The following is a 19,290-nucleotide window of genomic DNA, read 5'->3' as shown; positions in this document are numbered from 1 at the left end:
CAGGAACTCACCATATAACTTTGGAGTTATATGAGGAAGCTGTGAGTGTAGATCATAATAAAAGCATATCATTCTAGATCATTTTAAAAAATACCGTGTTCAGATGGAAAGACCCAGTTACTTCTCTGTGATATGATTTTCCAGAGACATCCACGAAGTCTCCCAATTTGAAGGGCATACATTTGATTTAAGGAAATTAGAAGACTGAAAATTTCAGATCCATAAGCAAGTCTCTCCTCTTTTTTTAACAATAAATATTTTCTACCTAATGTTTACATGAAACTTTCCAAAGTTCATTTACTTATATTATCACATTAAGTTATTTCAACCAACTCTGTGAGGTAGTTTGTGGGCTGAATTCTATTTATTTTAAAATTTTGTTTGTTAAAATAAGTTTACACAAGTATATGCAAAAGATGTGAACATCCCTTCACCTCTTTCCTCTTCCATTCCCCTCTCCAGGGGTGGCCACTGTCACAGCATTTGCTTACAGGACATTTACATAATTCAGACCATCAACAACATCATGTTCTTCGTGTTGTTCTTCAGCCAGCATTTTTTTTTTTTTTTTCTAGTACAAATATCTCAGAGAACTTTCCCTGCCGGCACATGCAGGTCTTCCTCAATATTTCTGTGGGTTGTAGTATAGTATTCCAATGTGTGGATGCATGATAATGTATTTAACTGCTCCCCATTGATAAACATTTAGGTTGTTTCTAGCTTTTATTTTTTCTATTAGAAACTTGTGTCTACATTGTATAGAAAACTGTGGCAAACATCCTTTGGCTGACTCCATTAACTCTCTACCTTTCCACACACATTCCACAAATACGTCTGTGACCTTTTCCCCATCTTGGCTCTCTTAAGGCAAGCTTGGGTTCATATGTGGTCCTGTACCACATGAGATATTCTGATCTATAGCTGCATTCAGCCATAACTTATGGAGAACAGGTTTCGGGAATGAGTTACTCATATGTCTTTTACCAGCTATGAGTCCCTTAATTTCCTTTAGCTTGTTTGCTTTGAAATTGCTGGAGGTTTTTTCGGTAACTTTCATTGGTGATCCAGAAGACAGATTATTCTATTCTTTTTTGTGTCTATGTGAGATGGAGTCTTGTTCTGTCATCTAGGCTGGAATGCAGTGGTGCGATCTTGGCACATGGCAACTTCTGCCTCCCAGGTTCAAACGATTCTCCTGCATCAGCCTCTCCAGTAGCTGGGATTACAGGTGCCTGCCGCCATGCCTGGCTAATTTTTATTTTTTATTTTTTTTTTAGTAGAGACAGGGTTTCACCACTTTGGCCAGGCTGGTCTCAAACCCCTGATGTCAGGTGATCCATCCACCTTGGCCATCCAAAGTGTTGGGATTACAGGCATGAGCCACAGCGCATGGCCCAATTCTATTCTGTTCTAGTGATATCTGCAATGTAGATTGAGGAGTAAGACATTTACATGATTCTGCTCCCACTACATGTCCTTTTAATTTTCCCCATCAGTGTAGTAAAAGCCTTCATTCTGATGATCTGGCCAGTTTCTCATTTGGCTAATTTGCATAAATAAACATATGGATTTGAAGCATTTCGTGAATATATAGTCTTTTTATGGTTTTTTGATCTAAAGGATGGTTTTGTGGCCCTTACAACTATTTCAGATAACTGACCCAGAGTCCATTTGAGAAGCGTTCATTACTTTGATCAGCATATGGTCCCAATTGTGATTGTTTGGATTCTAGTGTTTAATATTGTAAAACCTAAATTTATTTTATGAAAGTCCCAAGAACTTTTTCCCATTTGAGTGACTGAACATGCCTCCTTCCTCTAATGTTAAATATATTTTTGGTAAATTGTGCCAGAGGGCATTGCAAAAGATTTCGTGCAGCTGAAATTCCTTGTTCAACCATTTATGTCCCCCTATATCATTTACAGTTTTTTACCTTGATATGTAAATCTAGTAAGAAGCTTTTTGGATAGCCAGGCATGGTGGTTCATGCCTGTAATCCCAGCACTTTGGGAAGCTGAGATGGGAGCAAGAAGCTTTTTGAATAGCCAGGCACGGTGGTTCATGTCTGCAATCCCAGCAGTTTGGGAAGCTGAGCCTAGGAGTTCCAGACTAGCCTGGGCAATATAGTGAGACCCTTTCATAAAAAAAAAAAAAAGAAAATGATTAGCTGAGTGTGGTAGCATGTGCCTAGGGTCTCAGCACTTTGGGAGGTTGAGGTGGGAGGATCACTTGAGCCCGAGAGTTCAAGACTATCCTGGGCAACATAGTGAGACCCTTTCTCTAAAAAAAAAAAAAAAAAAGAAAAGGAAAAAAAAGTTATCTGGGCATGGTCCCATCTACTCTGGAGGCTGAGGTGGGAGGATTGCTTGGGCTCTGGAGGTCGAGCTGCAGCAAGCTGTGATCATGCCACTGTACTCCAGCTTAGGGGACAGAGCAAGACCCTGTCTCAAAACAAAACAAAGCTTTTTGAATGATAAGATTATGTGAGAAGTGAATAAAGATAGTAGTTTCCACTAAAGCCATAAAATAATATTAGGCATTTCCATGTATCAATATTAAATTAAAAGACCTACTATTAATGGCATTGAATGCCATAAAGTACTTGCCTTTTGTTGGCATCATGTTTGGTGAATGAGGTATATGAGAAATCTCATTTCAGGGGCCCTAGAGAATGCTGGTTGCTGGTGTGATGATTTAAGCACATCATTTGTAATTCCCCTCTGTGGTCAGCCTAGTCTGAGAATGCGCTGTTGGGAGACTAGGGTGCTTATTAGGATCTCTCTTCTGTGCCCTGCCGTGACTCTGGCAACTCAGATGGCTTAGGGAGGCGTTTAATTTATTACTGATTATTAAATTACATTCACAGTTTATTATTGTTACAGGGGCTTGACAGTAGTGAGTCAGCTTTTGGAGTGAAGTGTGGGCTCTTAGCGATGGCATTTCGAGCACTCTTGGATGCCCTTGTCAGACTTTCCCCTTGGAACTCACTGCCTTCATTACCTTTGTGACATTTTAGTTTTTTTCTTGCTGAATGTGGCTTTTTTTCTTCCTGTTTAAGGAACAACCTTATATTATCAGCCTGGCCTCCTGTATGGTGGATCTGTGGAACATGACTGTAGCGTCTTTCGTGGCATTGGGTATTACCTGGAGAGTCTTCTTTGCTTGGCTCCATTTATGAAGCACCCGTTAAAAATAGTTCTACGAGGAGTGACCAATGATCAGGTTGACCCTTCAGTGAGTATTGAGAACAAACCGTGGTGTGGTTTTTGTTTTGTCTGTTGTCACAACCCAACTTGTGAGAAAAAAGTTCCTTATAAAGCACAGTTTTATTTCAAATGTATATTTCTTTTGTTATTTACCTTGAGATTTAGAGGTTAATCACTCCAGGAGGCAGATGAACCAAAACTTGGGATCATCAAATTCAGGACTATTGTTAATAGTTACCAAGGTGCCTTTTGTTGTTATCTAAGAACCTTCAAAACAGATGCTCACAGTCTCACCATAGTTGACATGAACTATAGTTCTATTGGCTGTAGTATGTGAGAGTGGAGTTTTTGTAAGGTCCTGTGGTAGCTGAGGCTGGAGGGCAGCTGACCAAAATTTTGGGCAGGAGATCATAGCTCCTTGGCATTGCTACAGCATAATCTTGACTTACCCAGGCTTCAATCATACACTCAAGGGCTTCTATCTTCTGAGAAGAGTTTGCAGATTTAGAAAAAGGGCATAAAGTCAGGAAAGGAATGTGTGAGCTTTGGTAGTTTGTGGGTGTCAGCAAGCTTTTTATTTTTATTTTATTTTTTTTCACCAAAGGTCATGCCAGAGCAAGCTTTTTATTAAACATGCTAATTTTTCTGCAGATATGGGGAGAATGGTTTAATATCAAGCAAAACTTTTTATTGCGATCACAACTGTCTTAGTGCCATTCTAGGTTGAAGTGTGTGTGTGTGTGTGTGTGTGTCAGTGTCAGAGAGAGACAGAGAGATTAGAGAAGTCTAGAGAAGTCCTGTCCCTACAAGGTAGGGAGGGGTGGATTCCCTGCTTTTGGATGCTCTGCTGTCAGAGAAGATATCTTAAAGCTGATGGCCGGCCGGGCGCAGTGGCTCACGCCTGTAATCCCAGCACTTTGGGAGGCCGAGGCGGGCGGATCACAAGGTCAGGAGATTGAGACCAGCGTGGCTAACACAGTGAAACCCCATCTCTACTAAAAATACAAAAAATTAGCCGGGCATGGTGGCGGGTGCCTGTAGTCCCAGCTACTTGGGAGGCTGAGGCAGGAGAATGGCGTGAACTCGGGAGGCAGAGCTTGCAGTGAGCCAAGATCGCGCCACTGCACTATGCTGCAAAGTCCTGACTGAGGTGGTATGCTTGTCTTTACCATTACAGGCCAAGACCAATGAATGGGTAGCTTCTGAGGCAGAATGTGAGTTATGTAGCTTTTCTACTCAGGGAGGACCAATGAGGTGATGCTGTGAGCCGCAAAGTAGAGACTACTGGTATTCATCAAGATACCTACTAGGGTATAAACATTGTTAATATGTTCTTAGGCAATAAAAACTTATTCTTCAATTCTAGGAGATTCAGCTGCATGAACTCTTTTCCCTGGGATACTGAGTATAGTACAAGATCTGAAATTCTTAAGCTGTAAAGGAATGTTGCATAAACTGTTTAGAATATTTAATTAAGTGATTTTTTTTTTTTTTTTGCATTTTCTTGAAGACTATAGGAAATGAGTTCTTTGGATAAAAGAATGAGAAGAGGTATAAATACATTTAGGTTAGAAGAGGGGAAGGTGCCTCAAATAGTGGAAAAAGGCCCTGAAGTGTACAGCAGTGTGTGTATCAGTTTTGTGCTTTTTTGTCTATACTTGCTAGTTATCTTAAAAGCTTTTCTCACTGGCAATATTTAAAAAATTTTATATGCTAACGGTGACGAAAGATCAGTTGATGAATTTCTCAGAAATGGTACCCAGAAATCTGTTTGCATATGCTGTAGGAGTATCTGCTTTTGCCAGCTGCATGACTAAAATGACCTTGGTTGGTATCTGGCTTCAGGCCAGGGTAAAATAAATATACTTAATCCTGAATAAAGGGTGACTTCTTCAGCTCATTCCATGGCTCCTTCATTTCTAGCTTCTTCTTTTCTGTGTGGTTTCCTCATTAGTTCATGTCTGCATCTACTCTCTGCGTACAAGGATGAAATGAATGACTCTGTCCTTAACAAACTCCTAGTCTCATGGGGTGGACAGCTGGGAACTCATTTAGGGAGATTACAAGGATGCATACCCTAGGGCTCTGATAGAGGTAGAAGCAAAGTCCTTAGTATTAGAGAGGGTTTCTTGAGGAGGGAAAATCAGAGTCAGTCTGGATTTTAGGAAGATAATTCTGGAGGTTGAGTGAAAGATGAATGGAGAGGTAATAGACTAGCTTGGGCATTATGGAGATGGAAGGAGAAAGGAAGGGGATAGGACAACTAATTGGAGGCAGAGTGAGAGGAAGGGGCCATAAATGACTTCATGATTTCTGCCCTGGTTGCCATAAAGGATCATGATCGTAAAGATCATTCCCATTTGACAAAGGGAAGAGGAAAATTGCTGTAGGATAATGGCTGATGCTTTTTATTTTGGTCCTGTTCCCTGGGATGTTGGCAGCCTAACCATATAAGGATTTCCAGTTGGCAGTTAGAAATTATTGTCTGGAGCCTCAGAGACAGGTCATCAGGATCTTACCTGCTGGTACTTAAGCCTCTAGGAGTATGAGATTGATTAGGCTGAGGTTGAATACTGGTGGGTTTGGCTGAATTCATCTTTCACATGCGTTTCTTTTGACATGTACAGTGTGGCAGTGGTGGTGGTGGTGGTGGTTGTTGGTGGTGGTGTGTGTATGCATCTGAATTGGTTGTTCATGTTTGAAACTCCAGATTTTACATTATAATAGGGCAGTGTGACAATACTGAATATTGCTTCCTCCATGACAGCCATCAGTTGGAGGTGGGTAGCAGCTGCCTTTTTTGGGTAAGGTGTGAGCTTTCAGCTGGACACAGGTCACAGCTGACCTTATCATTCATTTAAGCTTCCTCTCTGCCCTCTGGGCATTAGAGTTTCTGCCCATGGTCCAGGGACTGAGAATGGAAGGAGAAATGAGTGTTTAAGGTGTGAGTGGGAGAAGAGGAGCTAGAGACAGAGTGACTGTGGAGATAGAAGTATTTGGAGAAGCCAAGCAGGAATCAAGTTCTAAGAAGTCAGGGATAATCCACAGAATTACTCTCTGCCAGGGTTGAGTCAGATTGAGCAGTGAGACATTTTTATTGACCTTTGAGAGAACAATGTCATTGGAGTATAAGGACAGGAACTGACTGAGGAACGAGTAGGAACTAGAGCTATTGGAAAGTTAGGAGATTCTTTCAGAAGTTTTTAAGAGCTGAGGTTGGGAATTTTTTTTAGACTAGGGGAAATTTGAGCTTGCCTGTAGGCTGAGGAGAAGCTGTAATGGAAAAGAAAATAATTAAAAATGCTGAGGGTCCTTGCCGAAGTCCAGAAGGGATAAGGATTGAAAACAGAGGTGATGGAATGAGCCTTATGAAGAGGAAGAAGACATTTTTCCGTTAGAGGCAGGAGAATAGAAAGTGGGGAGAAATTTTAAAGAGAAGTTTTAGGAGGTCTCATGACTCTTAGTGGTGTGGCACCAGAGCTCCCGGTAATTATTTATTGGTGCCAACAAGCTGCTCCAATGGTGGATGAAGATTCCATTCTTTTCCAGTTCCCTCTTAGAGAAGGAAAAGAAGTACAATAATGTCTCCCATGTACTGGGCATTATTCTAGGTGTACATATGTATGTATGTGTGTATCCATATTTGTTTAATTATTCTACCAACCCAGTGAGGTGGGTGTTTCAGACAAGGTAACTGGAGAGCAGGTTTCTTCCTCTCCTTTTTTTTTCTTTCTTTTTTTTTTTTTTAGCATAGATTGATTACATTTTTCACTCTTGATTGACTGACTGCACTGTAACGGTAATGCCTTTGCCCTGAGCTGCCACTTAGGTTTGATCTTTGCCTTTTCTCTCTGACCGCAGAGTGGACCGATCAGTTGCCCTTAAGCAGAACTTACAGGCCACCATCACTCTGCTAAAACTAGAATGTGCAAAGCTGCAGGAGACTGTAGAGTGTTCAGCCCAGCCTCTCGTTTTACAAAGGAAGAAACTGAGGCCCAGGAGACAGGGTAGTGTCTAGGGTCTCACAGCCAGTGAGAGGCAGAGTAGGTCCCAAGCCCTCATCTGCTTTTCCTGCCATTGTCCCACCGCACCAAGTTGCCTGTCCTGCATGTCAGATGGAGAGTGATAAGGGGACAGGACTACACCTGGAATTACCCTTGGCCTTCTTGCTGAACTAAGTAAATTTGGCTTCACCCTTTGTGACTCAAGGTATAGGAAGGATGAGCCAGAAGGAATGCTGTGTTTTTTCACCTTTTTTTCCTCAGGAGAGCCGGTGGCTGCCCAGAGTAACCGCAGCATTGCATCCCCTACTTTTTCAGAATCTGGCTTGGCCTTCTCCCCAGCTGCCATTAAGCCTCGACTGTATTCTTCTTTATCTGACAATACCAAATGCATATATTAAGTTTTTGAGTGTGCTTTATTTTTTTTATTTTTAGAGACAGGGTCTCACTCTGTCTCCCAGGCTGGAGTGTGGTGGCATGATCATGGCTCACTGAAGCCTTGAAGTCCTGGGCTCAAGTGATCCTCCCACCTCAGCCTCTCAAGTAGCTGGGACCACAGGTGTGCACCATGCCCAGCTATTTTTTTTAGTAGAGATGAGGTCTCACTATGTTGCTCAGGCTGTAGCTTTAATATTTAAAATTAGCTAATCTTTAATGGTTTTCCTAGTTTCCCCTGCCCCACCTGATCCATTCTAAGCATGTTCTTAGGCCTCACAGGTCATTCCTAAGTCTGGTGATTTTCTGATATCACAATATTTAGTTGGGGCTTCTTAGCCTGTTAGAGTTGGTTGCAACTTGGAGATAACTGGGTTTGAGCCCCTTGCCTTAGAGATAAGGAAATTCAGATAGTTGTGATTTTCTTGTCTGAGGCAACATAGCTAATTAGAAGCAGAGCTGGGACCGGGACTAGGGCTTTTCCTGTGCCTTCTGTGTGGGGCCTGCCCTCCCTGCCAGCTGACAGGTCCAAGAAGGGAACAAGTAATGGAGTAATTTTCTTTCCCATGTAGCAGTTGAGGCAACATTTGCCGACTCGTTAGATAACAGTACGTGATTTGAATGTCATCTTTATACTCTTATCAGGAATCCACAATGAATCAGAAAGACCCCAGACTTCCTGGGAGCTCTGGATGCGGGAGGAGATAACAGTAACACGTGGCAAAGTCTTACCATTAACTGTGGATGTTGTAATTGTAGTTTTGAGTTTGTGCTGCTTCCTGTAGTTTGAGGCTGTCATCACCCCCACTCCCCAACTCCCATGTAAAATCATCACCTTCCCTTTAGCTGCCTGTGTGGTGCTCATCATTGGCATTCTTAGGTGAGCTGTTGAATAATTCATTTGGTTTGCTTTGACTTGGAATGCTACCGGCTCTAAACATTAAATAACCCTACTGGACAAATGTTAATGAAAAAGATGATTTTCTTTTATAGCGTTTATACCTATAAGAATGAGTAGGGTTCTCCAGGCTGGGTGTGGTGGCTCACACCTGTAATCCCAGCACTTTGGTAGGTTGAGGTGGGCAGATCACAAGGTCAAGAGATTGAGACCATCCTGGCCAACATGGTGAAATCCTGTCTCTACTAAAAATACAAAAATTAGCTGGGTGTGGTGGCACGCGCCTGTAGTCCCAGCCACTCGGGAGTCTGAGGCAGGAGAATCGCTTGAACCCAGGAGGCAGAGGTTTCAGTGAGCCGAGATCGTGCCACTGCACTCCCGCCTGGTGACAGAGCGAGACTCCATCTCAAAAAAAAATAAAAAAGTAGGGTTCTCCATTTGTTTTCTACAGCAGTCCAGTCTCTCCATGCTTTTTGCATGATGCCTCTGATGCTCACGATGACTGTAAGGTAGGTGTAGGTCTCCATGTCATGAATGAGGAAAATGAGGCTCAGAGAAGCCCAGTGGCCTGTGAAATCACAGTGTTCCTTAGGCAGAGCCAGCCCACTCGCTCAGTTATATGCCAGCATCCTTTCTGTTTACTGCACTGCATCATCTACCTGGTTGCTAAGGCTTACTTGTTTTTTTTTTGATTCTTGTATTCTGCCGAAGGTTTAACTAAACTTTTCTGAAATAATTTCATAGGTTGATGTTCTTAAGGCAACAGCACTCCCTTTGTTGAAACAATTTGGGATTGATGGTGAATCATTTGAACTGAAGGTAAGAATGTTTGAACTGTTGACCATATGTTCCTGTGGAAAACATTTTCCCACTGACTCATTGGAAGAGCTGTGTGACTCACTGTATGTGTATCACATTTGAAGTCACCAGTTATCAGAAGACTCACAGGGCTCATGAAGTAAACACTACATACTTTGAACTGAAAGTCTAGTAATAACAGTCCTAGCTGACAGTGATGTTGCACTTATTTTGCGGTGGGGGCCGTTCTAAGCAGTTTACAAATACTCCTTTTCTCCTCACAACAGCTCTGCCCATGTCCGTCAGCTAGCAAGCAGTGGGGAATAGATTTGGGCCATATTGGCTGTCTGATCTAAATGATCTGGATATAATTTATGTTCAGGGGCTCCCAACCTGGATGTCCCTGAGAATTTTCGGTATTTCCAAATCTAGTAGAAGTAGTTTAAGCATCTGTGTTTTGTTGAATTATATCAATCCAATGTGGTAAACCATTTAGCATCTCTGCCTTTTACATTCATGTTTTAAACAGGGGAAATGACTTCATTTTTATTTAATAATGTTTTGATAGATCAGTTATTTGCATGGGAGGAGAAAAAGGGGTTTCTGATTATTAAGAAATGGGCTTAGATGATGGACTAGGTCTGCTCCATATTTTAAGGATAAAGAAGTGACCTATTCAGGGTTAAAGAGATGAGTGGCAGAGCCACTTGGGTAATCGAGTTGGACTTTAACACATGCTGAGCATGTACTCTGTAGGAGCCAACATAAGGTGCTGTTGGTCTTGAAGGGAGTGACAGATTGAGTATGGAAGAGCTATGCCTTGTAAGGAAGCATCTGCTGGTGTAAACTTTCCTGGGCGGGGTATCAGGGTAATCCATTGCTTTGCTGCATCCTCGCCTCATCTTTCTCACTCTCTCTGTAGATTGTGCGACGGGGAATGCCTCCTGGAGGAGGAGGTGAAGTGGTTTTGTCATGTCCTGTGAGGAAGGTCTTGAAGCCCATTCAACTCACAGATCCAGGAAAAATCAAACGTATTAGAGGAATGGCGTATCCTTTCTATGTATTTGGATTTCTTATTTTTTTTCTTGCCTCACTAAGATAAGAGTGACTAACAGCTTTACTTCTTCCCGAGGTTATTTACATTTTACTCTACAACTTTGAAAAGTCTTAACAGTGAAATCGTAATTGCTGGCTGAGTTGGGATGTTCTGTTATCTGCCTCACCATGACTAGATTGATTGAGTCATTCTTTTTTTTTTTTTTTTTTTTTAATTTTCCAGTTAACATTTAGACAAATGGCTCTGATGTATGTGATCCTCTCTCAAGGGGTTTAGTTTGGGGGCCATGGGTATACTGCAGTTCCTCCCTCAGAAGAGGTCATCATTCGGTGAAGGAACCAAATATGAAAACACACAGTTCTTATATAACATGCAAAATGTTTTATGCAGTGGGGTGGGGGCCTGGAGTAGACAGTGGTCAATTTTGTCTGGAGGACCTAGGGAGGCTGGAGTAATCATAATGAACGATATCTACTATTAAGTACTCTGTGCCTACTTCAGTAGTCACTTTACATGCTTTTAAGCCTCAGATTGACTCTTGAGTTCACTTACATCCTTTTTTGCAGTTGCAGAAACTGAGGCTTCAAAAGCGTAAGGAATTTCTTAATAACGTCACACTGCTAATAATGACAGAGCTAGGATTTGAACCTAGTCTGTGTGACTCTAAAGTACAGGCGTTTAATTTTTACTTTTGCCTGTAGAAAGGAGCGTTGAAGAACAGAGGATTGCAAAGTAGAGCAAGAAAGGAGAGGGCTTCAGGCAGAAAAGTGGGCCTGAGCAGGAGTGGCAAGTAAAGAAGTGTGACCGGATTTCAGGTTGGTCTATGGCGTTTGATGGTAGAATGGGGCATGAAGACAGGCAGGAGCCAGTGAAGAGCTGAAGGTGGCTGGAATCAGATACTATGCAGAATGCAAAGAAAGGAGGGTGGAATCCTGTGAGGCCACCAAAACTTGAAAGCAAGAGTTAAGTAAGGAGGGAAGTGAAAGTGGGGAAGAGAATAAACAAAACATAGCTTCCTGGAAGCTCAGGTCAGCACCTTAAAAGGCCCTGAGGAGTTAGCACTGGGGTGGGGGAAAAGCTGAGGGACTCAGCAGCAGGCTATCACTCATGTCCTGGGGAAGAGTGCTGGATCCCGATCCCAAGGGACTAATTCTGGGTTGTGGAGTGAAGGGGAGGGAAACAGCAGCTTGTGGGGACCACTCTTTACAGAATCTTGACAGGAAAGAGCAGGAGAAGGAAGGATGAGGCAGTAACTTGATGAAGCGAGAGTGGGGGAGACTCTGTCCCTTTTACAAAAAGATTGGTAAGGATTTGAGTGTTTTTGTAGGTTGTTAACGTAGATGAAGCAAAGTAATGAGCTGATTAGAAGCTGAGGTGCTGGAGTCAGAAAGACGTGGGTGCCGACACTGGCTGTGCCACTTACCAATGGAAGCATTTGGCCCTAAGCCTCGGTTGCCCGTATGTCTTTGGTCCTGTTATAAGTGCTGTGCGAGACTGTCATGAAGGTAAAATGAGATCGTTGTTGCACAGTAGGAGGCACTGGTGTGTAAGTAGCATTGGGTAAATGGTTACTACTCTTCTTTTTATTCTTACTTGAGAGGGGATGGATTCAAGGCCACAGGCATACAGTAAGGGTGGCTCCAGGTAGAGCTGTGTGGAGGTGAGTGGAAGGGGGTTGGGATGAGTTTTCAGTTGTTACCGAGATAGGATGGGATTGAGGGTAAGAGGATGGGCAGGGTAGGATAAGAGAGTGTGACGAAGATGGTAAAGATGTGCCTTCCCAGTGGAGCATCATAACTGAAGGTAAGAAAAAGGCTGTGGAACAGCAGTAAGATCCTTGCTGAAGGGGAAATGTTAACACAGTGCCAGCTGCATGGCCATGTGGCTATGTCCAGTGGCAGTTGGCAGCCTAGAGGGAGGAGTAGAGAACGTGGGAGGACCAGTTTCATCCAAGGATGGATGCAGGTTGGCAAGGTGGGCGGGTCCCACAGGAGGACGGTTGGAGGGTGGGCGCTGGAGCATCGGGAAGTACATTCGTCCCTGAGGATTGCCACAGGGGCTCACCAGCCTGGAGAAAGCAGGTCAAGGGATGAGAAACTTTAACAGGTTTAAAGATCAGGTCTAGTGGAAATAGATACATGTACTGTGTAGGACAAGAGATTGTGCTTAGGGAGTTTTGTTTTGGGATTTCAGATATTAAAAGTGGTAAAATTCTAGGTGCTGACAGGATCTGGGTGGGAACAGGTGTTGGCGGCCATAGAGCAAGATAGGCTGTGGGATGACTTTCCTGGCGGGAGTGTGACAAGGAGGGGTAGACCAGAAAGCCTGCTTCTCAGGCCTGGGGTGGATGCTTAAGGTCGGGTTTTGTATTTCTCAGGAGGTTTGGGGAATGGTATTACTTGGAGGAAGAGAGGTGTAGCGTGGACTGTCTTTTCAGAGGCCTCGAATAGCTTGAACAGTAAGTGGTGAAGGGCAGCGAGTATGGTGGGCTGCAGAGCCATGGGTAGAGAGAGTGCTGGTTAAGATAGAAGCTCAAACTCAGGTTGCTGCCTGAAGTTCTTTTTAAGGATCATCAAAACCACAGGAATACATAATAACAAAGCCTTCCTAGATTATGGGCTGTTCTCTGCATGGCTGTCCCCCAGCCCGTGTAAGTGCCAAGCCTTGTGTGTACCAGGAGAGAATGGGCAAAAGGAGAAATGGTTCCTTTCCTAGGAGCCCCCAGGTTGATGCATAGTTAAATTGCCCAGGCGACTTTCTAAGGTTATGTTCAACTCTAATATCCAAATCCGAGGAGCTGGAATAAGGTTAATGAGGTTACAAAGAAGTGGAAATGCAATGTAACTAGGTGTCTGTTTTTGAAACCAAATGTGCCTTTTCTACTTGAATTCATTCTTATTAACAGATGCATTGTATTCCACCACATATAGAACCCAAAATCAAACCCTGTTGATGGACATTGAGTTGTTTTTTGCATTTCACCGTTGCCAAATACACTGCGGTTAATGGCTTTAACCGCAACATTTTTGGCAATGGTGAAAAGAAGTGTAATAAGTGTATAGGAATACACTTTCCAGTACATTCCAATAAGTCTACAGGAATACACTTTCAGTACTATTTTGGGTTTGTCTGGGGGGTGGTTGTTTTTTTTCCTCCTTATTTGAGATGTGTTTCCTTAATGCTGCATTGGCGGCAGTGAACTTTGTTTGGAATCCAGTCTCTATAGTGTGGAAATGTGATTTCTGGCAGTGTGCTCTGTTTTGACACAGTCTTGTCATAACCACATGGGTTTCATCACAGTGGGGTCCCCCTTGTTCTCTCTGGGTGTGCAGATGGTCATGTCCTTTGATGATGATGCTGGGAAATGGGGAAGGGTTTTCCAGGGGAGAACATAAAAGTTAGAAGAGCTGCGGTGCCGGGCACCTTGGGTGTAACTATGTTTCTCCCTGGCTTCTCCCTCTAATGTTCTTGGAACCTTCCCTGTGTAGAACCTGAGCCAGGAGGAGACTTGTGAGGTCCCAAGTTCCTCCCTCCCTGGAGGCAGGGGATAGGACATGGAAATCATCCCCAATATATCTCTGACTGGTTGAGGCTTCCTCCCGGCTCCCCGGGAGAGTTGACACAGTGCCCTTTCTCAGATCCCTGTCTGTAAACCAAACATTTCAGCCACTGTTCTGCAGAACTGCCCATTTCACAAACACCTCAAAGGAATGTTGGTTTGAATGGAGATCACCCTCTTCTCCAGTTTTGGAGCCTGGGAAAAAAGAGCTGCCTTTGGAAAAAGCTTGAGTTGGTTTTGTGGTTTTTTTCCTTGCAAGGCTGATTGACTACTGGACTAAGCTTGGAGGTTGTATTTCCCGTAGGAGGGCTCAGACTGGGAGAACGAGGCTCACTCTCTTGTGTGCATTTGTGGTTTTAACTGAATTACTTCCAAAGTGCATCTTTTCCCTCTTGCATTCTACAAGATGACCTACCAGCCAGGGCCCAGAGGGAGCTAGTGTTGGTTCCTGCCAGCAGCTGTGACTAGACAGTAGTTACCTTTTATTTAATGCCACCCACTGTTTCTCACCCCTGCCTTATGTGGGGTGTAAGAGAAAGGAGCATTCTGTTTTAGTTTTGCAGTGCTGTCCTAGGAGCTCATGATTTGGTACATGAGAATTAAGTGAAAAAGCTGGCAGTAAAGGGGGGTAAGTTGGAATTTGTGGGATAATCTAGTTTCTTTTCCTTGACTGTAGGAAAGGTACTTTGAGAATCAAGCTATCTCTCTCTATCTCCACCTACTGTAACACACACACACACACCCCTGTTAGCTTTCTCTGACGTGGAACATTGGGGAAGGGGAAGAGTGGGAGTTCCATATGGACTGTAGCTATGGACTTGTACATTGGTATTGGTTCTTAATATGGTTTTCATAAATGGGCTTTGGGAGGTTCATAAACCTGAAAAATTTTCTGCAAAATTGTGAGTATATATGTTTCTCAGGAGAGAGTCGATAGCTTTTCATCAGATTCTCAGAGAGTTCTCTGATTCCTGAAAGAATAAGAACCTCTGCCTGGGATTTGAATCTTGGATGAGTAAGAAAGAAAAGCAATAGCTGACATTTGTTGGGCTCCTGCTACACACTAGGCATTAAGAGCTTTACATGCATTTTATTTCATTTGCACCTCCAAACTCTGTGAGGAGAGTGTTATGATCATCCTTCTTTTACTGATTAGGAAATGACAGCACAGAGAAGTTAGCACAATTAACCTGGAGTGAAGCAGCTTGCTGGAGCTGGGACTTGAACAGAGATAATCTGATTCTAGAACTTGGGGGCACTTAGCCATTCCTTAGTAGGACATCCATGCCAAGCCAGATGGTTCTAAGCAACTCGATGTATCTGGCTTTAAAGTTCCTTTGCCTTCTTCATTTCACTGCCTGAGTTCTAATATAGGGTTCTGTTGACCCTGAATTCATACTGTTCGTTACCCTTCGTGTTTCCGTACTGGGATGGGTGAGAGGAGGAAGATGCTTTTTGGGAGTCAGATCTGTTTAATTTTGAGCAAGTGTCTTAGTTTTTTGTCTTAGTTGTCTTTAATGTAAGTCCTAGAACTCGGAACCATGGCTCTCAACACAGGGTTACTGTGAGCATAAAGTAAGGTGATAATATATGTGAAAGAACTTTGGGAGCCGTGAGCTCTGTGGGATTATGTGTTAGGATGGTGACATCTCTTGTTCTTTCCTGGGGAGAGTGGGCAGCCTCAGACCTCAGAAGGATAGCACCCACTTGGTCCAAAGGGTATGAGACCCAGGACTGTTTGTCTAAGCTGTCTGTGGTCAAAAGTACATTCTGGACTGAAGAGATGGTGATGTAACTGGGCTGTGTGTGTATTGAAAAATCCCTCTTTGCTCTTTCCTCATGTCAGGTTTGTCCTTTGAGTCAAGTTAAATATTTATTGAACATTTCTGAGTACAAAAGTAGTGTACTGGAGAGTTGGGAGGGATTACGGAGGTAAAGCCCTTGCCCTTATAGAGTGTGTGGTCTCGCTGAACAGCAAGAACAAAATGTGTGTATGTGAAGAGAGATGTGTGGTAAGTTCAAGTGGAGCCCACACTTGGGTGCCGGCTGGAGGGTTTCAGGAGAGAGATTGGGACCTCAGGGATGGGAGAATGGGGCAAAGCAGCTCAGGTTGAGGAATTTGGGTAATTTGGATGGGTGGAAGGAATTGATGGTCCAGAGCTGAAGATGGACACACTGAGCAGGCTGGGGGCTCTAACAACAAGATATGGGAGGATCAGGAGCCACCAAGAGACTGTCACCAGCATGAGGAAGATTGGTCTTTTAGTATGAAGTTCAAGATGGGTCAAAAAAGGGAGCTAGATACCAGATGAGGTCATGTATCATCTCTGAGCACTTTGTTTCTGCAGTTCAAATGAAAATTAAATATGTTATTCACAGCAGTTCTCGAACACTGGGCTGGAATGGGCAGATCACATACTTTGTTTTACCTGTTGGACTTGTCACGTGGGGTTTGTATCAGGGTAGTGGGAAGGTCACATGTTATTTCTCCAATTTTTTAGTTCCAAATATATAGCCATCTCTTGACCATACATTGCACATTGAAGTGCTCAATACATACTTTTTCTTTGACATGTGTGGTTGGGGAATGCCAGCTTCTGTTATAAAGTCTAGTTTTAGGCAATAATTTCCATTTCCTCAAGCACCAATCTTTTCACTTGAGTTACTAATATCTTCCTCCTTTCTTTTCTGGGGTGCCCTGTTGTAAGAGTGCTAATTATCAATATTTTAACCATAAGGCAGTAGGTGTGAGGAGGCTGTGTTATTCACAAGTGGAGTAATTAATTCTTAAATAGTAGAAAATAGGCCCTGTAAATTAGAAAAACCTTTTTCTATATTTATAAATAGCAGCAACCATGTTCTTTCACTGAACTTTTTCCGCTTCTCCCATCAGCATAGCAGGAGGCGGATTGGGATCGCCCAGGTCCTGTGTGTTGTCTATTCTGGGTTTAGGTTCTTAAGAGAGAGATTCATTGGCTACAGCAGTGGGAATGGACAGAGAATAGAAAGTGTTCTTAGGTGTTGTACTTCAAAGGGAGCCTGGATCATGACCCGCAGAGAGGCAGGTGTCTTTACGCCTTCCAAAATTGACTCGAACCATTTCTAGGGGAAGCGTGTGGGTAGGAAGTCAGGGGGTGGGGTTGAGGACCTCCAGCTTTATACTTTCCACTGTCTCTATTGTTTGGATGTTTTCGTCATGACCTTTTGTAATAATGAAAAAAATTAATTATGCTACTAATTCAGTAAATTCAGTTGGAAAACAATAGATTTGGAAGTCCCAGTTTGTTACTACAGTTCCACAAATACTTGCCAGCTTTATAACTGATTTTTCTCTGTCCTGAAGTTCAAGCAGAATGACATCCTTAACTCCAAGCTGCAGGTACTCTGTACGTGTGTCACCTCAGATGGCAAACCGGATTGTGGATTCTGCAAGGAGCATCCTCAACAAGTTCATACCTGATATCTATATTTACACAGATCACATGAAAGGAGTCAACTCTGGGAAGTAAGTATCTGTGTTTTTGAAGTCTGTTTCTGCCACTTTTTCACATGCCTGTTCTAGTTGAAGTTAAAACTGCCAGCTCTGAGGTTGTGCAGCCAGAGGAAGAACAATTTCAGAATTAATTTCCTTCTGACTTCTTGCCGTTGTCACCAAGAGGCATTTCTTGAGTGTCTGTCACATGGAAAGCATCCCAGTGGCTAGAGCTGGAAGCTAAGGGTCTGGTTCCTAGCCTTGGGGAATTAAAACCTTTATCTCTTAATACACAGTGCTTTAAGCTTTAAATTGCATCTGCACTCTGTTCCAACAAAAAAACTAAAGTGAACAGGTTCTTCCACCCTGATTAAATAACAGTATAGGATTAAAATCTTTTGTTATCTAAGTGTAAGTCAACGTCTCTCTTCATCAGTGGAAACAACATATTTACTTCCAGAGAAAGTTGTTATTGCAGATGTGAATTTGGTTTAGTGAAAGCTTTTGCTTTGCTAAAAAATAAAAATTTTACAAATTAGAAAAAAATTCTAAATAAGGCAAATAAGTTCTTAAGAAATGCTCTATGTAATGAAGATGCCTGTTTTAGGCTTTGCTTGTGTATTTAGCAACTAGGAAGTTAGAGAAGCAATTAAAGCCACTTTCTTGAAATAGGAAAATGTTAAACCTACAGAAAAGATCAAAGAATAGTACAGTGAACATGGAGATATACTCCTGCTGCCTATAGTTAACAATAAATATTTTGCCAAATTTGCTTTGCTTGTTTGTGGGTTTTGTTTTTGTTTTTTACTGAATCATTTCAGTGTGAATGATGGCATCATTTCACTTCAAATCTGAGGCTTGCAGGTTGTGTCTGCTAAAAATAAGAATATTAGAGTCTGGGGTTAACTGTTGTAGGTTAAGAAGTCAACTTCTTCTTAAGTGATACCACAGCTGATTCTTTTCCACAGCTGTTTCACCTGTGGTTTCTTTTAATTTCAGCAAAAAGAGGACAAGAGAGTAAAGGAGGGGGGTGAGTGTTTTATATAACCTTTGACCTTTATAAGGCCCAATGGAAAGAATGAAGGTGGTTTTAGAAATACAGTGGAGGCTCATAGTCCAGAGCAACAAAGCTGGTGGCGTCAGACGCTGGGGTTGGGAAAGGATGTGTGGGCAAAGCTGGCCTTTCTGGCTTGGAAAAGTCAATGATGTTCCTAAACCTTTGGTTTATATTCTAGTAACAACAGTATTTTCCTCATTTATACATTGAGGGTGATGATGCCTACGTTTTGGGGTTTCTATAAAGATCACATGTCTAAGCCATTAACACCTTGCTTGCCACATAGTAGGTCCTACAGTAACGGTAGCTCCTGATGCTCTTCTTTCCGTTACTCTCCCTTGTTGGCCACGGGTCTGGAATTACGTGTCAGCTGTTTTCTGGAGAAAGGGGATTTCTGAGGGATGGGGGAAGACAGATAGCAGCAGAAGCTGTCTAAATGGCTTCATCTCGATAGTCCCTTCTCTGCTTTGCCTCTCACTTTATCAGAAAGTGTCCTGGAATGAAGCAGAGCAGGCCTGACAGCCATCCTGCCACCGGCTTATAGTGTGGCTTTTTGTAATACCACCGGCTCAGCTGACCCTAGAGTGTGGTCAAGTCCATACTTACTGATGGTGAGTAGAAGCCTTACGCGTAGATCAAGACATGGACATGATGTAGACTGTGGGCCATCAACTCCAAGCTCCATTTTAAAAATGACATGTAAAATCAATGTGGGATTTAAATTTGTGTTTGGTTTTTTTAAATCTCTGGTTACAGATGACTAAAAGTGCTCTTCCTTCTCTGTTATTAAAATTACAAAGTCATGGA

General features: G+C 42.7%; 1 protein-coding gene across 2 annotated transcripts in view; it reads left to right on the top strand.

Annotated features, from left to right (window-relative positions):
* Positions 1-19,290, top strand: part of RCL1 (RNA terminal phosphate cyclase like 1) — a 68,736-nt gene that overhangs the window by 31,537 nt on the left and 17,909 nt on the right. The window contains exons 3-6 of one of the 2 annotated variants that reach the window (XM_032138304.2): positions 3,059-3,234; positions 9,285-9,359; positions 10,261-10,385; positions 17,334-17,459. In XM_032138304.2, the coding sequence (XP_031994195.1) occupies positions 3,059-3,234; positions 9,285-9,359; positions 10,261-10,385; positions 17,334-17,459 (502 nt within the window). The remainder of the gene's footprint in view (positions 1-3,058; positions 3,235-9,284; positions 9,360-10,260; positions 10,386-17,333; positions 17,460-19,290) is intronic. The other variant, XM_058431829.1, reaches the window with a different exon arrangement.

The sequence above is a fragment of the Hylobates moloch genome, unplaced genomic scaffold (assembly GCF_009828535.3).
Source record: "Hylobates moloch isolate HMO894 unplaced genomic scaffold, HMol_V3 SCAFFOLD_19, whole genome shotgun sequence".
Taxonomy (NCBI): Eukaryota; Metazoa; Chordata; class Mammalia; order Primates; family Hylobatidae; genus Hylobates; species Hylobates moloch.
Note: the sequence above shows the minus strand (reverse complement) of the source record. Positions and strands in the feature narration are given on the sequence as shown.